General features: G+C 39.0%; 2 protein-coding genes across 9 annotated transcripts in view; both read left to right on the top strand.

Moving 5' to 3' along the window:
* LOC132853803 (membrane-associated guanylate kinase, WW and PDZ domain-containing protein 1) overlaps positions 1-13,722 on the top strand; it is a 57,046-nt gene extending 43,324 nt beyond the window's left edge. Inside the window, exons 13-17 of the mRNA XM_060881784.1 lie at positions 6,719-6,919; positions 7,365-7,432; positions 7,536-7,682; positions 8,769-8,907; positions 10,480-13,722. Coding sequence (XP_060737767.1) covers positions 6,719-6,919; positions 7,365-7,432; positions 7,536-7,682; positions 8,769-8,907; positions 10,480-11,456 — 1,532 coding nt within the window. The 3' untranslated portion in view covers positions 11,457-13,722. The remainder of the gene's footprint in view (positions 1-6,718; positions 6,920-7,364; positions 7,433-7,535; positions 7,683-8,768; positions 8,908-10,479) is intronic.
* Positions 13,723-15,912: 2,190 nt separating this feature from the next.
* iqsec2b (IQ motif and Sec7 domain ArfGEF 2b) overlaps positions 15,913-19,736 on the top strand; it is a 43,524-nt gene continuing 39,700 nt past the window's right edge. For 2 of the 8 annotated variants that reach the window (XM_060881779.1, XM_060881778.1), the window contains exon 1: positions 15,913-17,897. In XM_060881779.1, coding sequence (XP_060737762.1) covers positions 17,449-17,897 — 449 coding nt within the window. In that variant the 5' untranslated portion in view covers positions 15,913-17,448. The remainder of the gene's footprint in view (positions 17,898-19,736) is intronic. The other 6 variants (XM_060881782.1, XM_060881783.1, XM_060881776.1 and 3 more) reach the window with 5 other exon arrangements.

Here is a 19,736-nt window from a genome sequence, read left to right as displayed (position 1 = left end):
TGTGATGCAGCACCGGTGTCATGTGTATGTCCTTTAATCTCTCTCACACACACACACACACACACACACACACGAGAGGTCATGCGTCTTATTACAAGTCAGTTTTATCGCGTATAAGAAGCAAATTTGAGAACGCTACAGCAGCCCTCATCCTCGGTCTCAACTGCTTCCTGCATCATATACGTCATACCATCCTGTCTCTCACTGTCCTGCTTTCCTTCACCCTTCTTTCTTTCTCTCTTCTTGTTTTCTGTCTCTGTTTCACCCCCCTCCGCTCTGCAGTGGTCTTTTTCCTCTCTCCCTCATTCGCTCCTCCCCATCACTCTTTCTCCCTACCTCACTCTTGCGACTCCCTCCTCTTTTCCTTTCGCACTTGCTCGTAGATGCTGAAGTTAAAAATGAGTGCACTACCCTAAACGGCTCGCTCCCAGCATGAGATCTACAGAGTTTTTCTTTTTCTTTTCTTTTTTATTTCTTTTCTCAGATGTTTTTGTTTGTTTGTCCGTAGATTTTGCTCGCTTTCAGGTTTGCTAGGATTTAATAGGAGTGTGACTGGGGGACTGGGATCAGGACCCTGCCTCCACACACACATACGCACACACACACACACACACACACACACACACACACACACAGAGAAATGTTGGAGAGGCTGCAGTCGGCTCTGAAAAATGCAAAGGATTCCAAACGTAACTATCCTTTCTCTCAGTTTCCTGTTACACTGCGTCTTAGTAGATTTCTCTACCGAGAGCAACATGCTCCTACTGAACTGTCGCTTCTGAGTTGCTGCAATGATGAAATTAGGATTTCTTTACCTTCTCTGCCTGTTTCCATTTTTTGTCTTAAGTATGACTTTAGAGCTTTGATGAGAAGAGTGTAAGAGGTGTTATGCAGTGCATGTAATTTTATAAATAGCTAAAAATATTTGCTGGGTGTTTTGCTGCATGTGTTTATTATGCGCTGAATTGTGTCATGGATTGCTTTAATGAAATTATGTGCATGGATGAATTACATGGCCATAAGTATTACACACACACACACACACACACACACACACACACACACACACACACACACACACACACACACACACACACACACACACACACAAATGCAAACGCACAGAGGTCTCCCAGGGCCTGTCATGGGGATTCCCTCATATTCATCTCAGCAGAAATTACACTGCGTTTCTCTTTGTCATCCTTCAGACTGAACTTTAGGTTAATTGAAATAGTCACCATATACACATACACATACACATACACATACACACTGTTATTCCTGGTCACTCAGTAATGCATAGTTTTGAAGCATATAATATATGTATATATGCATAAATTAGTTTTGCATATGAAACACTGAACACAGTTTAGTGCATTCTATATAGTTGTAGTACAACTATGTTTTGTAGTATATTGTTTTCTTGGTGCACATTATTTACATTTGAAATTAAAGTCACTGCAGATGCTTCATGTCACAGGTACGTTGTGTTCTAGCATTCTCACGGTTAATGTCCTGAACAGCTTTAGTCTGTGCTTTTGCTAAGAGCTTTAAAAAGCATGAGCTCTGTTTATGGGTCAATATGTGCTAGGTTTTGAGAGTACGGTGTGGGTCTGGTATACCTTGTTCGTTTCAGGATTGTTTCACAGCCTTAAATATAACTATGATTAATCATTTAAAAACATTGTAATCATTGACAGATTGCTGTGATATAAGGATTTGCTGTTATAGGAAAATAATCAACCTCTGGGGGTTAAATGCACCCTGTTGTTGATTACTTTCCTGTAACAGCACTCCATCCCAGGTTCTATTCCTTTTATAATACTGGTTTAGAATTTGTAATGTTTTCTGGAGTAAAATATAATTGAAATGGTCTTTTGAAATGTTGAATATAACAATGATGTTTATTGCAGTAAGTGACTTAAGCCATATTTGTTCTTACTTCACCTGAGGAGGTGCTATAATTTAAACGATTTCCACCGCAAACTTTGGAGCAGATTGCTTTCAGTATGATCTCGCTAACAGTTGCAGTAAACCACGTAACAGGAACGACTCAGGACCTTGTTATTGTTGCTATTGTTGATCCTCTAGGCTGTGATGTGTCAGTCTGGGCAAATTAGATATCTTAGATGAATTAACCAAGTAAATCTTTTAGAAACAATATTACAATATTATATTAAAATATCTAATGGGAAATCTAGTCCAGGTGCTCAAGTGGTTTAGACTCACTGCCACTCGTTGTATAACACTAGTGCTAGTTAAAGCCACTGCAGTAAAAAGCCATTTTAGCATCAGTGGACACACACACACACACACACACACACACACACACACACACACACACTCTCTCTGACTTTCCTCCTTTCCGCCATTTATTTTGCTCATGCTGTTTTGGTATGTGGTCTTGTTCTGCTCACTTGTGTGTTTCACCATTAATCAGGCGCTAATGTGTATTTGTGTGTGCACATGTGGGTATTAGGGTCTTGTGATTTTCTCATGGCTCAGCTTAATTCTACAGCTTACTTCGCACTTTTCACACCCTGGTGTGTCACAGCCAAGGAAGTGTGTGTGTGTGTGTGTGTGTGTGTGTGTGTGAGAGAGAGAGAGAAAGAGATTATTATGTGTTATATGGAAAAGTCCCAAATGGAACACCTGCGCAAGGGTCCTTTTAGAGTAATAAAAGAGTTAGAGACTTTTTAGAGTCCCATAGGAGTAAAAAAAGATATTATGTGCATCTATATCAGCTCCATCGGTACACTGATGACTCAGTTTCCGGCAACATTCTAATTTCCTATTCAGTCACAGTAAAAAGCCAGACACATAAAATGTTTACGTTTTATTTATCGCACGTTTATGTGTCGTCTATATTCGTCAGCTTGATGACACATGTTTCTGCCACGGTACTTCAAGCAGGATTCTGGACTTGCTAGTCATTTTTTTAATTCATTAAACACTTAAATACTTTCAAATGAAGTTAAAAATCATAAGCAATCCTTTCTACAACAATGTTTTATATGACGTCTTTCTCAGTAAGGGAACGTGGTGAGTACTGATGAGATCGGTTTTGGTTTTTGTGCTGCATTGTGGATTTTTCTTTTAGGATTGTTAGGTTCCAGTTCACTGGAAGAATTTTGCTATTGAGAGAGAGAGAGAGAGAGAGAGAGAGATGACTCTCGAAGATGCACCCATGAAGCATTCATCTTCAGTATTTCTTTTATAGTGCTTAGGGTTCAGGTGGAACACTGGGAGCAACAGGAATATATCCTACAGGAATATAGGAGTTTCAAGCAGTGCTACACTCTCTTCCACAGTAAAACATCCCTCATATACACTCATTAGGTATTATTATTAGGTACACCTTACTAGTACCGGTGTGGTCTTCTGCTGCTGTAGCCCATCCGCCTCAAGGTTCGACGTGTTGTGCGTTCAGAGATGCTCTTCTGCATACCTCGGTTGTAACGAGTGGTTATTTGAGTTACTGTTGCCTTTCTATCAGCTCGAACCAGTCTGGCCATTCTCCTCTGACCTCTGGCATCAACAAGGCATTTGCGCCCACAGAACTGCCGCTCACTGGATATTTTCTCTTTTTCGGACCATTCTCTGTAAAGCCTAGAGATGGTTGTGTGTGAAAATCCCAGTAGATCAGCAGTTTCTGAAATACTCAGACCAGCCCGTCTGGCACCAACAACCATGCCACGTTCAAAGTCACTTAAATCACCTTTCTTCCCCATTCTGACGCTCGGTTTGAACTGCAGCAGATCGTCTTGACCATGTCTATATGCCTAAATGCATTGAGTTGCTGCCATGTGATTGGCTGATTAGAAATTTGCGTTAACAAGCAGTTGGACAGGTGTAGCTAATAAAGTGGCCGGTGAGTGTATATCAGGTTTTGGATTGAACAGACCAATGACGGCATAACGTCCATGTTTCCACGGGGAAAAAAACTCATTTGATGCAGCAGCAGTTAATTCTAAAAGAAAACTGACACCTTTAATCCTTATCCTGAATGTGATAGGGATGCTAACATGAGGAAAACTTTGTGTTAACTTTGTGTGTCTAAATCAGACACTTGTCTCAGCCTGCTGTTAATTAAAAAAAATCTAAAAGCCAATTAAAACAATACTGAACTCAATTTCTTAGTTTAGTGTTTCTCCAGGCAAGCATCAGGTTTTGGTCTGATTAAAGCTGTGAAGGATGAGAATGTTAGAGATTATATTATTGTTAATATCCTTCCAATTTAATTTGTATCCTTGTCAATTGTGGGTTTCTGAATGGATATGCACAAATGATATTAGCCAAACAATGTACTGATGGCAGCTGATGAGAAGGTGTGTGAGGAGGGATGATGAGTCTATCATTTCAGACAGAGCAGAGGACAGCATGTGAGTTTAAATGTCAACACGGCTTTGTGGACGGATGAACGTTGATTATGCGTACACTGTTTACCGTGTTCGGTGGCTTATGTAATGTTTCTCCTCCCAGAGACACTCTCCATACTGAGGGTGAGAAAGCAAGAGAGCAAAAAACAGAGCAAGGTGAAAGAGATGTGAGAGAGATTCAGTGGAGCGAGAATTGTGGGTAAGGCTAAAATAAGAACAGACATGTGAAAGGAAATGAAGGAGAGAGAAGTATGAGACGAAATGAGAAACAGAGATGAAAGAAAAATGACAAATGGAGAACAAATAAGTTCTTCTGCCCTTTTTCGGAGAGCCAATGTCACCTTCAGAAACGTGTTCCTGGCTGGCAGGAATAGACCCCATTGTTTGATGCGTTTCTCCTCAGGACTATTGGATAAAGTGTTTGTTTGAGTTACCATAGCCTTCCTGTCAGCTTGAAGCTGTCTGGCCAGTCTCCTCTGACCTCTCAGCAACAGGTTTCCTTACAAAAGCTGCCACATACTGACTTTTATTTTCTAGAACATTCTGTATAACATGGGGGGGCAGGGTGGCTTAGTGGTTAGCACGTCGCCTCACACCTCCAGGGTTGTTGGTTCGATTCCCGCCTCCGCCTTGTGTGTGTGGAGTTTGCATGTTCTCCCCGTGCCTCGGGGGTTTCCTCCGGGTACTCCGGTTTCCTCCCCCGGTCCAAAGACATGCATGGTAGGTTGATTGGCATCTCTGGAAAAATTGTCCGTAGTGCGTGAGTGAATGAGAGTGTGTGTGTGCCCTGCGATGGGTTGGCACTCCGTCCAGGGTGTATCCTGCCTCGATGCCCAATGACGCCTGAGATAGGCACAGGCTCCCCGTGACCCGAGGTAGTTCGGATAAGCGGTAGACAATGAATGAATAAATGAATGAATGAATGAATGAATGAATGAATTCTGTATAACCTCTAGAAAACATTATACACAAGAAGCTCAGTAGTTTCTGAAATACTCAAACCAGCCTGTTCGGCACCAACAATCATATCACGGTCACTGGATCAAGAGATCACATCCACAACCCTACTTTGTTTGCTGTTGTTTGATGTAAATATTCACTGTAGCTCTTGTATCTGGATGACTTCATGCATTTGGTTGCTGCAGCATGATTGGCTGATGTGTTAATTGCATAAATAAATAGGGGTACAACTGTTCCTATTAAAGTGCCTGCGTACTGTAGAAGTTTATATATTCACAGTTAGGAAATCTAGATACTTTGTTGTTGTTATAGCTGGTTAAGACTAAGGTATACATTAACTAGGTATACACTATGTTGATTGTGTCAAGTTTATCAGGACAGTTTTTACTTTTTATTATTTGAGATGCTTTACAACAGTATTGAGCTTTTTCAATAGCAGATAAACAGCAGCATGATATATAAGGTTATATAATTTGGAGTTGGCCAAACACTAGTCCATCATTTTTTCAATCCCTAATTGATACACTGAGCCAGGTCCAAATGCCCCACTGATATTTTGGCTATATGTTGAACCTTTGAATATATGCATGTCTTGTGAATATTATGTTGTGTTTTATTTCTTTGCACTACAAGTATTTTTGAATAATAAAAACAAATCTTTCAGAATATTTATTTCTCTTTATTGTGTATACATATGGAAATCTTAGCTTATACAATATACACTATGTATGTCTCTTACGTTGTCTTCTTTTGGGCACCTTTAGTTTTCTTTAAGCATATTTGAAAACCATTTGCTATTGGAGTCTTACTTAGTCCATCTACGAGAGATATTGTAAATTAAGCGAGCGCATTTTTGGCCCAGCTGATGAATAATTGCCCTCACATATTGGCTCTACATCCCCTTCAAATGTTCCCCACTTTTTCCGCTGTATCCCATTAATTGTTTCATCTCTAATATGGATTGTTCAGCACTTCTATATTGTTCTTGTCTAAGTATTTTGTAGTGCCTTCTTCCATTCAATCCTTCTCTAATTCAGTTCCATTTTATTTGCTTTGTATTTTTCACAATATTAATCAACGATTATTTATTTATTTAATAATTAATTACAAACCAGATTCAAAAGGGACCTTATCCTCTTCTGGTGACAACTGACAGTGGGGATTTAAACTAATGCTCTTGGAGATACTAAACATCTTCATTCCAGTTTTTCATTCAAAAGAATTGCACAGTTTTTGTCTGCAGCAACATAGATACCTGAACTGAGCTATTTTTTACCAAAAGTGATGACTTGACCACTCCTTGAGTGTGATATTGATCTTACTCTACATGTCATGAAAAAGTCCAATTAACATGATGAAAAATTCACTCTTCCCTCCAGCGGCATCTCTGCTGCCTCACCGGTTTGTGACTGTACGCCGTGGCAGTCCTGCAGCACGAAGTGGCCTGATTCGGCCCGGCGATCGGCTGGAGTCAGTAGAGGGACGTAGTGTGGTTAATCTGCCCCACAGAGAGCTGGCACAAATACTGCGCAGAGCGGGCAACACATTGCGTCTGTCTATAGTCCCACGCGCCAGCGCTCGTGAGTTTCTTTAAATAGCTTTGCTTTGTATAGTGATCATTTTCTCTGCTTACGCTTTGAAATGGATTCAACACTATTTCACATGTTTGAGGATTTATTCCTAAACTATAGTGTATATATATATTTACTATGTGTGTATCTTTTATTTGTGTATCTTCTTCTTTTTTTTAAAAGCTTTAATATGAACTTTTCTGGTTCCCATTTACAGACTTGTAAAAAAAAAACAATGCTACACTTCAACCAGTGTTTCACAGCTGGAAAACGAACAACTGGGCAGCCAATAGTCTAAACATTTATTTCTGAGCATAAGGGAAAGGGTAGCAATTCTTACACAGATTTCTCTAATATGTAATGTACCTACAGAGAAATCAGATAAAATAAAAAGTGCTATGCTACGGTGTAAAACTGTGTCCACTTCTCTCACACTCTTTCATGTCTTCCTCAGATTCCACTGAGCACTCAGACAGTGATCCCCATCACAGAAGCAGAAAGCCTCACAGGTCCAAACCTAAGGTTAGACAGCATGTTTCTCTTTTAGGTTTTTGGGCTTGTTGGTAAGTAAATGCACATCTATGTAAAAGCAATGTTGTATATCTGTTCTCTCTCCCTGTCTCAGGACTCATCACGGTACTACAGTGTGGAGCTAGAGAGAGGTCCCACTGGTTTTGGGTTCAGTCTTAGAGGAGGTAGCGAATATAATATGGATCTTTATGTTCTGGGCCTGATGGAAGGAGGACCGGCCTCAAGCAGCCGAAAGATGCAGGTTAGTCGTACAGTTAATGTATACAGAATTTCAGTAATAATATAATAATATAATAATATGAAAGTAACATATATTTGTTTTGTAAATGTATTCCGATAACTTCGCATTAGCATAGCATTGTATATCATATACAATTTATTTAATGGATATTTTTGTCCACGAATCCACATACAATCTACAATAATTAAGAAATTATTCATTATTCCTTTTATTTAGTACTTTGTAGAAGCATTTTTTTTTTTTTTTTTTTTGCAATATTTACATCTATGAGACAGAATAGTGAAGACCTGGATTGGACATTTCCCGTTCATCTTAGTGGCCACTCATACACATTCATGTACTGTACACTTGTCTTGAAGCCATACCACCATTGTCTTGGCTGTATGATTTGGGTCACTGTCATGCTGAAAGGCACACTTTCAACCCAGGTTGTGTCTACTCTGGAGCAGGATTTCTTCAAGGACATCTCTGTAGTTGGCTACATACGTCCTTCCAATTCCATCATGGTATTAGCCAATTGATAGTGACCAGGTTTCTGCCAGATGCAGCACTTGTAGTCCAACTCAAAGGGTTTAATTTTGTCTTACTAGACTAGAGAGTCTTCTTCTCTTATGCTTCGAGTCCTGTAAGTGCCTGCCATATGCTTTTTACTCACGAGTGGTTTCTATTTAGCCACTCTTCCCTAAAGGCCTGATTAATGCATTTCTGTGATCCTGAGAAAGACCCTGTCTAGCCTTGTCACTGAGTTCCTTTTTGTTCCAAAGTTATTCCAATTTGTAAGGATGGAGCTCTTTGTGCTCTAGTGTACATTTAAAGCTTTAAAATGGTTCTACACTCTTGCCCAGATCTACACCTTGAAGCAGCTCAATTGCGGAGAAGTAGGGAAAGTTTCTTGATGTTAACATTAATGTTTACTAAATTGGTATCGTTGAGCCGACCGATCGTTCATTTTAATTCTCTGCTCAGATAATTCTAATAATAGACTAAAGTGTATATAAAATGTATTTCTGTTACTGGAGATTTGGTGCACAGTTCACACTTGTTTTCTATGAGCCTAAAATAATGCAATATTGATTAATGTTGCAGGTTAGTGACCAGTTAGTGGAAATCAATGGGAACAGCACAGCAGGTATGAGCCACAGTCAAGCTGTGGAGCAGATCAGGACTGCAAGCCATAAGCTACATCTTGTCCTGAAAAAAGGCAATGGATACGTCCCTGACTATGGTAAGTTTAACCGAATGATTCATGCCGATTGCTTGCTTCAAGTATGAGCAACGAGTTTATTTAAAAGGCTCATTTATCATAGAGAATCCAGTGCATGTTCTGAAGGATGTTTTGAGCTGAGCATGTGATGAATGTGAGAGGATGATACAGTCAGGCATTGCTGGACATAAATGCCAATGCAGTTTAGCTGTAACAGCATAAGGCTGACAATTCTGGGTGTATGGGCTGTTCTTTTTCTTTCTTTCTTTCTTTAACAGATTACTGATTACAGATTACAGATTCTTTTTTGCAAACAACTTATTTTTCTATCCTTGTTTCTATCCTATCATGTATTCTTAATTTCCTTTTATTCACTTTCTTTTTATTTTGATATAAATATATACCGTTTCATCAATTTATGTTTTCACATTTCTTGACATTCTTGATTCTTCTTCTCGTCCTTCCTTTCCATTCTTGAGCAATATTATCTCCTGCCTCCTACATTTACTATTTCTTGTTCCTTGGATCTACTCTCTTTTTCATTTGCTACCCCCTTTTTTTTTTTTTTATTTAAAATGTTCATTTTTTAAAAACTACTTCCCTCTTAACCGTTGTGAAACGGTTGCACTTTTCTACTTCTCTACACTCCTCCCTCTCTCCCTTTCCCCTTGTCTGTCTGTCCCTCAGTGGAGCTTTCCAGTCTTTCTCTCTGTATGACCAACTCCAAGCTGGGCGAGCCTTGCTTCTATGTGATCGGGCGGACCGAGAACACGCGGTTGGTAGTCGTTCCTGTTAGTTCTCCCATTTTCCTGTTTTCTCTACCTCTCTTTTTCTATTGCTATTTGGGAGTCGTCCATTGAGTGTCTCTAGTCTGGAAACATTTCTTATATAATGGTAATGTGACTAAAAATAAGAAAGTTACTGCTTTTCTATATAATAATACCAATTTACCAACTATTGCTTTTTAATAACTTTACTGTCTGGTTTGTCGTCACATGCCTTGTAAAAGTAAACTGAAGTAGAAGGTTGGGAGCTTGACAAATATGGTGGGTTATATAGTATAGAATTTTATTTATAAAAAAATGTAAAAATCCAAAATGCATTATAATCTTTATTACAAACGCACCTGACGTTGCATATGTCTGTTTCCGTATGGCTTATAGCTAATCAACAATATCAACAAAGCCTGAAAATCACTGTGTGAGGAAACGTGAAGGAAGGCAGGACTCATTGTTCAAGTCCCAAGTGGGCTTCAGAGAACCAGTAGATTTAAACATAAACAATATCTAATTTAAAAAAATAAGGAAATGCAATACAAGGAATACACTGAACATTAACCATGGATAAAATAAGGCTCAGATTTAATAGATATTACCCACACGAGGTTATGTAAAGATAATCTAATCAAGGGATGAACTTTGACCAGGTGCACACATTAAGTAACAGAGCTATGAAAAGATATATACATACATGTGCATGTATATACATATTGTATGTGAGTGTGTGTGTGTGTGTATTTTTGAAGCTGTCAGTTATTAAACTCAGTGTTTTGGCAGTTTCTAAGTAGGTCTTTTAATCTCTCCCTTTCTCTAGGCCATGATCAAGGAGCAGCCGTCTCCTCCCTGCCCTCAGCCCTGCAGTCGCATCTGGCTGCAGTGAATCACCAACACCACCGTCTGAATTCCATGTCCAGCCCTACAAGAACAGGCAGGACCCTCGACCAGAGAGGAAGAACAGAGCACCAGGGCGGGGAGGAGAGCCCCAAACAAACACAGGTCACAGGACACAGGTCTAAGGACAGGAGGAGGAGACAAAGCTCCCACAGTTTACCCAGAACCATCCATGGACGACACAGCGATGGAGAGGATATCAGTGAACCAGCAACGAGAGGACGACTTAGGCAGAGAGAGACAAAAAAGGAGAGGGGTAGGAGGAGTAAAAGTGAGGAAAGAAGGAGACAGCCAACAAATGAGAGTGAGGAAGAGACTATAGGTGAGAAAGAGCAGCGAGACAAAGAGCAGGAGAGAGAGAAAATGCACATGCATATTCGTGAGAAGAGGTTTGTAGAGTCGAATCAGAAATGGAATGAGAAGGAACTGCAAAACAGTCAGTTGTCTCAAGAGGATGAATCCTCTCGGGGAAATCAGGGAGTTGAACACTACAGAGCGAGGAGAGATGGGCAGCTGAAAGTTGAGTCAAAAGGTAAGACAAAGCAAATGCTGCCAAATGATTTGGGAGGAGAGAGAACAGGGCAGCGGGATATCAACCGTATACCCTATGTTGGTATGTCTTTGCCAGGGCAAGAAAAAATTCAGTGTAACAACCTCTCTGCCCATGAATCTGATCAGTCTCCATTCTCCTTTCTCATGTCCCATCAACCACAACTCACAGAGCCAGAATCAGAAATGAATGGATCAGCGGCCAGTCTCCCTAAGTTCTCTACCTATAAAATGTACAGTTCAGGATCCATAGTGCAGATTCCCTGGCTCAGGCCCAGTCTGCACACACTCAGTAGAGAAATGGTTAGAAGCCAAATTACAGGAAGTTTAAAGGACCTTACAAAGTTCTGAATTGATGCATTTTTTGCATTATAATGCCACCAGGTCAACTATTTGAAATCCTTTAATCAATTGAAATAGGCTATATTATAAGCTGTTGGGCCACATTAACTTTATTAGTTATTAGTTTATTACTTTATTACGATTCAAATTAAAATCTTTCTGTCTTCTGCTTTTCTTCCTCAGTTGAATGCTTGAGGGACGTTTTATGTCCTCATGTTTTTGTCATATTTTGTGCCTGTTTTTAGATTCTGCTCTGGGACAGCTTTAATTGTCTTGCTTTTTCCAAAGCTTGTTATAGAAGGGAAGACTGACTGAATAAGGAACTAGAACATAAGGAACATGAAGCAATACAATGCCACAAGCCAAGATTTTTGATATGCAAAAAAAATATATCAATGGTTTGTTTTATGTACATTAACATTTCCTTATAGAAATATTATGTATGGCATAAATCATTTTGGGGTGTGATGTTATAGGAAAGTAATTCAGAACAAGGGTGTTGTGACAAGACAGGAGTTACTGATAGCACCCAGAAGCTGATTACTTTCCCATAACAACATTTCATGCAGAGTTTTATCCCTTTTATACCACAGCAGTCCCAACAATTACAAATTAAAATTTACTTATTGAACCACGTCGTCCCATTCATAGCTACGTTCAATGTTCTGAAACATCTGCAAGACAAATTAGTTTTGCCATGACCTCAAAGTCGTTAATTCACCAGCGTCTCTTTTTCTCCTGAAGACTATACTGCAGCAGAAAACTGACTGATACAAAGCCATGGCAGTAAAGATTTTTTATGCTTATTCCTAGACTTAAATTATGAGGAACACCTACAGTATCTTTCAAGTCTCTGAAATCGAGCTGTTGCTATAGAAACACTAATATTTTAGAATGAAATAATTAATATAAACCTGGCAAAGCTGCTGTTATCTAAAAATAATCAACTCTTTTTTGGCTGATCAGATTCGAGAATTAAACATCGCTGTGGTGTAAAACACATTAATCAGGTCAACTTATTGTATCGTTTTTGTCTTGGGACCTCATCCAGACCTCATCCAAATAACAATTACAGGGTTTGGCATTTGAACGAATTGCTGTGCGTTAACATAATGCAACATGTGTATTTACTCCACACTTCTTTATTTGAGCCCCACAGGTTTTATGCCTTCTAAGTGAACCTTATCATTTTGTGGCTCAGTTAAACATTTTCCTGTCACCTCATCATTGTCCTTCTAACCTCACTGACCTCATATTGAGTTTAGCCTAGAATATGAACGCCTGATGAATGATAAGCCATTGCCTATGGCAATAACCACATGACCGATGTTTTATGTTGCCTGTGAAAGTCACATTGTCCTACAATGTCCATTGTTAAGTACTGAAATCACACTATGCAGCAGAGAAATGGAGGATTTAAGGAGGAACAGAAATAGCCAGTAGTCACAGATTGTCACTACGCATTTTACTCCCAAACTTAGAGATCATGAAACAGTAACTGAAAGTGCCCTCTGTGTTCCAACACGACACATTCAAGACATCAGTCCCCATCTCCTTCCTCCTTCCTTTGCCATTCTGTACTGGATGGATATGCACCTCATGGATAAGGACTAATCTTAGGAGTTTGTTTCACTGACTATACCTGTTTTAGTTGTTTGTTTTTTTAACCAAAGACTGCAGTAAATCTTTGAAGCTGGAATCACAAGCCTTTGTTTGAAAACTGTGTAAAGCCCATCTTGGAAGTGGTTGGTGATATTTTATCTTTTGTCGATAAACAGGTGGACTTTTCTGTGTTTGCGTCCTTAACTTGTTCTGTCTAAATGTTCAAATAAGGGCAATTGAACATCAGTAAATGTATTATGCTGCTATTCAGCCATAAGCCAGTGTAGACGAATTATTAACTACTTAGTGTTCTTTCCTATGCCTCAGGAGAAATTCTCAGATGGAAGTATAAAATGTTTTTTTTCTCCAGAGGTATGAGACAGGAATAGGTTTAGAAAAGACCTAATACTTTTGTACTTATAATAAATAGAGTGTCAGATGCCAAATGTATACTAGTAACCAGTATGATGTCACCATTTTAAAGCATTCATATAGCCATATAGTTTCTACATTCCCAGCAGGTCTGGGCTAAGTTTCAGTCTCAGTGTGTACCGTATGTGCTGTAAAGTAAGATTCATAAACCGATCGTAAGAAAAAGGATATGAGCCAGTGCCAGATGCAGCTTTACATTTAAGATCCTTTCTTCTTTTTGCTGAATATATATACATATATGTGTATATATATATATATATATATATATATATATATATATATATATATATATATATATATATATATATATATATATATATAGATATATATGTGTATATATATATATATATATACATGTATGCAGGTATATAAATCTATATCTATGGCCATGTATTTATTGTAAATATATATAAATATGAATATCTAACAGGTGTACAGTTTATTATCAACATGAATATAATAGATATATTATTATATTTCTTTTATGATTATGTTATATACAGTTGTAACCAAAATGCAAATTGTATTAAAGTAAATTATATTACAGTAATAAAGATTCATGTCTCTATAGAAAAGAACAATGTCATGGTCTCTTCTTTAAGATGTTGTCAAGAAAATATCATAAAGGCTCGGTGGAAAATAGAACAATTTTATTTTCGCTGAATATTTAATCTAATCCTTGTCATTTTTCCAATCTTCAAATGTTCTGATGATACAATAAAATAGCAGTTACATATATACAGAAAACTCCCATTAAAAATAACAACTGCATACGTCAACTTTTAAATCTGAACAGTAGATGGAGGCAAAGTATTTCATGAATATGATCATAGCACATTTGGGTTACAAAGCTTGTCTGTAACACATACATACATACTGTACATACATACACACACGCACACACACTCACACACACACACACACACACAGACACATATATATACACATACATACATATGTACATATGTATATATATATAATGTGTACATATGTATATATACATACAGATAGATAGATAGATAGATAGATAGATAGATAGATAGATAGATAGATAGATAGATAGATAGATGTAGGGGTGTGTGTGTGTGTGTGTGTGTGTGTGTGTGTGTGTGTAAAGACAATGGGTATCTAAGGTAATGTCTTGTCTATTTATCCCAATACCTAAAACTATGACCACTGCTACGACTAAACATCCAGTTTACTAACAATTACATTGTGTGCCACATTAATCATCAGCCATTTTATCTTTTATGGACATTTGTCATATCTCAGCCCTAAGCTACTGTATCTCAGGCTGATAAAAAACACACTTCTGATAAAACAGGCTTTACAAAAACACTCTCCACCAAGTTGGGTGGATGGCGTAATTGTTGCTGTTATTTTACACTGACTTGTTTGTCCCCTGTAGGGAGAACTGTTGGGGGATATAAATATAGCAAAACAATTGCATGTCTCCTTCACAAGTTACATATTCACTTTGGGTTTACTCACATTTATTTCTGCCATGCTGTATTCCAGTCCCCTTTACATTTTATAGTTTATTTATCTGTGTTTTCTATGGACAATGCGGTGGTATAGCAGGTAGTGTTTCATCTCACAGTTACAGGTTTCTCAGTTTAATCCTGAGCTCAGGTTACTTTCAGTGCTGTGATGATGGAGCCACATTTCTGGAAAAACATTGGGCATAAAGCGGGGATACAAGCTGGAGGGGATGCCAGATCACTGCAGGGTGGCAAATTTGTGTCAGCAATTATGACTGTCCTTGCTATAAAAACAGAGCCAATTAACACACACACACACACACAAAAAAAACCAAGATCCAATCAAATAAAGATAGAACTTAAAGGGCATTTAGGGAAAATATGGTGGAAAATTATAAATAATTAATGAATATAATGTACAGTGCTGTGGTATGAATGAACTTAAATTTCTCATTAGTATGAACACTTGGGAAATGGTGCTCGAGACAAGACTCTATTGTATTGTATATTGGAGCTAAAGGTCAATAGTCTGGATGGTGTTTGTTTCTGCTAGCAGTGTTCCCTAGTGATGTCAGCACGGTACACATGGTACTCTTTTCACATGAATAACAACAATACAACAAACAAATAACACAAAAATCACTATATACATCACAGATATTTCAAGTAGATATCTATAATGTTTGAGGTTGGAATTCTCTTCCATGGTTATGTGTGTATTGTGAATAAAGTACAGTTGTCTATGACAGTACCACTTTACTGGAGAGAGATGGAGAGAGAGAGAGAGAGAGAGAGAGAGAGAGAGAGAGAGAGAGAGAGAGAGAAAGACACTTTGTAAAGGATTTCATTGGTATATGGTGCTCCATCGAGTGGGGAGGGAGGAAGGCATTGAGACAGAGAGAGAGGCAGAGAGAGAGAGAGAGAGAGAGAGAGAGGGAGAAAGAGCATCACTACACTTCATTGTCCATCACAGCACTGGACGACTGTGTTTGGAATATATTCCAACGTGATTTTTATGAGATTATCAGCTGACAGACTTCTTTGTGTCTACTTGTAACTTGGGGATTCTTTGTGGGGGCTGTTTGATGATGTTCCCGCCACTTCACAGCATGACCAACAGGAGCGGCACGCGCGCGTAGGTAGGACGCACCTGTGAAGTAGCCTCGTGCATCGTGACGCTGAGGGACTGCGTTATTAGCGTGGTGTCTGTTTTCTGTTCTCCGCAGTGCGAGTGTGTGTGTGTGTGTGTGTGTGTGTAGCGTTTAGCAAAAACACACACGGGTGTGAACTACGAGTGAGGTGAGTGTCAGGAAGAGATGCGAAGAAAATGGTTTGTGATATACAAATTCGCGTCCGACTCGCCGACTGACCGACAGAACTTTTGATCATGTCGATTCGACGCCCATTTGTGTCATTTCTTTAGACTCCATTCTTCAGGAACAAGAATAAATCAAAGCATTTATGAAGACACATGATTCCAACGCGAGTTACCTGAGAGGAAAAGGGCGGGAAGCGCGCGCTGGATTGAAAAATAAATAAATAAATAACGGTCGCATTCTTTGCTCATTGCTCGCGCGCAGCAAACAACCGTGAACTTAAACCATGGGTTGAAGAGGAGAAATAAAACACTGTAAGTAAACCCTAGTACGTTGTTTTTAGCCTGTTTACCCCCTCCTAAGTATCCATCATTTTAAACAGGACACTTAAAACGTACAATGTAAATAAAAAATATATTCGCTTTGGGTTTTTTTTTGTGATTAAAATGACTTATTTACGCAGTATTATTGTTTTTCGACACTTTCTTCTCGTTTATTCGTGTTCGAACTGACATTCAGTTTCTCAAGACATTAAATGATTTAATAAAGTTAAAAAAACAAACAAGAAACCAAAGGTTGAAGGCGTATTGAGAGACATTAGTGTTGTTTTTTGTTGATTCCCTCCTCTGAACTCTTACCTGTCTGTGGGAATCTGCAGCAAAGCTCAAAATGGTGGACTGACTTTTCCTGATCATTTCACTTTGTCTGTGTTATAGCAGGAATTCTCAACATGTCTTTATTCTTCTCACTTCTTCAGACTTAAATGGATATCTGTGCTGATGGGGGCAATAATAGCCCATTTATTTTGTATTTTTTATATTTTCACCCTGCCTACATTCCTCCGTATAGTTTTTGTCAAGTAACAATCTTAAGAAGATATGAAACCCACTATTGACTCTGTTCATCTAAACTGAAGACACCAGATATTACTGCGAGTCTCCAAAATGCCTTAAGGCATCAACACCTACAATGACCTGGACTGTAACAGTAGTCAGTGTAGTTGAACATTCATAGTGGTTGTCTATTACTAACTCTATCAAAACCACTCTCTTGTTTATCCAATAATAATTCTTTAATTTATTTACCCCCCCACTTGACTAATTCAGTGGGGGGGGACTGAAAATTACACTTTTTAAGAGTGACCTTGCCTCTGGCACCAAAGCTTGGGTCATGGAGTCAAACCCAGACAGCCCAAGCCGGGCTGTGGAGTACCTCCTGGAGCTCAATAATATAATTGAGAGCCAGGCCAAGCTGCTGGAGACTCAACGCCGACGAATAGAGGAACTCGAGACGCAGCTCGACCGAGTCAACCAGGAGAACCAGGACCTCCGCTTAGACAGGAAACCTGGTGCTGACATCTCCACACAGGACCACAATCATGAACAGAACACGACAAAGTCCAGTGGACCGTCGTCTTTGACAAACCACAACTCCAGCAGTGTCCACAATAACAGCGGCAGTAACGTACCATCATCTACGGTTCCCGGCCCGGCCCGGAGGACCCACACCCGGCTGAGCCGAGGCCTATCGTGTGGTTCAGCTCCTGTGGAGAAGGAGAGGGGAAGGCTAGAGAGGAATGATAGCATTGGAACAAACAGCACATCTGCTCTACGGAGACAGTAAGTAGATCTTATCCTATCCATGTTAATTAGCCTCTGGTTGCTTTGTCGTATATAATAACGTCTAAGAAACACGGCATCGGTGAACAGGTCAGACATTTTCTGGAAGTACAAGGTAGGAGAGGCCTGATTGGTGACTGCCTGTCAGGTTTAAGACAGTACAACCAAACTACAATACATTCTACAATAATAATGGCCACTACTTTGCTTTTCAAATCCACTGCATATATGATGCTGTATAAGGAAACTTGGAGGCTCTAATCCAGCTTTCCACTAATTTCATTGGGTATGATTTTCTTCGATGTATAGCTAGTCACTGTGTGGGCTGCTCTGTTATATTTTGTGTGTGTGTGTGAATGTGAGTGTGTGCTGCATGAAGCAATACAGCAAGGGACTATCTGCCTTTGCTGTGTGGGAGTGCTAAACGAGAACGCTGATTTGTTGTATAGGGTCGTGAGGAATTTGTGTGTGTGAGAGAGGGGGAGAGAGAGAGAGTGGGCATGTTTTTATATCTTGGTGGGGACCAAATGTCCCCTCAAACATCTCAAATTTTTTGACAGCTCCTGTCCCCCACCCTAAAAAAGCTTAATGTTAGCATTATAATTACGAGCAGCACAGCTTTGATTAGCTGCATTCATAATTATTTCAAAAGAAAATTCTCACAAGGTTTGTAAAGCAAATGTGTGAAGTAAAAATAAATCATGCATGGGAATGATACATGTGTAAAGAGAGTGTATTAATGTGACGAATGTGTATTAGGGCCTGTACAATATAGCAAATAACTGACATTTGGGTCCAACTCTATGCCTACTCTGTTCTTGATAAATCATTTTCATCCTCCTTCGTCTCCCTGCCTTATTCACTAAAAGGTAACAGTGTTTGCCATCGCTTTCCTGTGGCCTTGGGTAAAATGTAATGAAAGGAGCAACTAGAGAGAATGAACCTCAGCATGTGTCTTCCTGCTTGCCACAGTAAGCAGCCTTCTCAGCCCAGCTCATATAATTATGTTTGCACTCTTATTGCAGCCAGCTGCATCTCAGCGCCATAGTGTCCTCTCAAGAGTTTCTTGATTCTTCATTGTGGTTCAACCATTTAAGAGATTTTGATTGTTGAAATAAACGACTTCAGGTCTACCTCAGTAAATGTGTTACATTTGGGAAAATGTTTGCCTTTTAGTTTGTGTATATTTATATTTACGATTTCATCTACTAAGAAGACAAAAATTCGACTTCATCAATTTGATATCATATCATTTGTATAACTTGGTTCACTTTTATATATGGAATATACCATCAAGTATTAATTGCTTAGGTTTATTATGTTTATTACGTCACATTCTTATCAAAGGGATTTTGGGATTTGAAGTCCTCCTGCTAGTTACACACGCTAGTTCACTATCATTTTGTAGTTACGGCATAAAACTTTAATTCAATTTGGCTTTTGCAAAGAGATACACACTTTAAAGACTAACGAAAGTAGCCCATTGTTTGAAATTTGAGAGTATAATTTGGAGTTGAGAGGAAATTCTGAAAAGGCAGGAAATACTATCGGCCATGTATATGAATTTCAGTGTGCTTAATGTTGCCTTAAAATTGAAAGCACACAACGGTCTTTGTTTACGGTAGTATTATGATTTCCTTCCATTTGAGCTAAGATCCTCAAACCTGTTCCAGCTTGATAGTGTACTGTACCTGTGATTGGTGGTGTCCCGTTCAGAGACTAGTCCTGCCTCAGGCACAGTGCGTTCCCAGGATAGGCTCCAGATTGGACCAGGATAAAGTGCATACTGGAAGTGAGTGAGTGAATATTAATATTAAAAATATTAGAAGTCTTACTTTC

This window comes from Tachysurus vachellii, chromosome 11, assembly GCF_030014155.1.
Source record: "Tachysurus vachellii isolate PV-2020 chromosome 11, HZAU_Pvac_v1, whole genome shotgun sequence".
Classification (NCBI taxonomy): domain Eukaryota; kingdom Metazoa; phylum Chordata; class Actinopteri; order Siluriformes; family Bagridae; genus Tachysurus; species Tachysurus vachellii.
The sequence above is the reverse complement of the archived record's forward strand: the minus strand, read 5'-3'. Positions and strand labels throughout refer to the sequence as shown.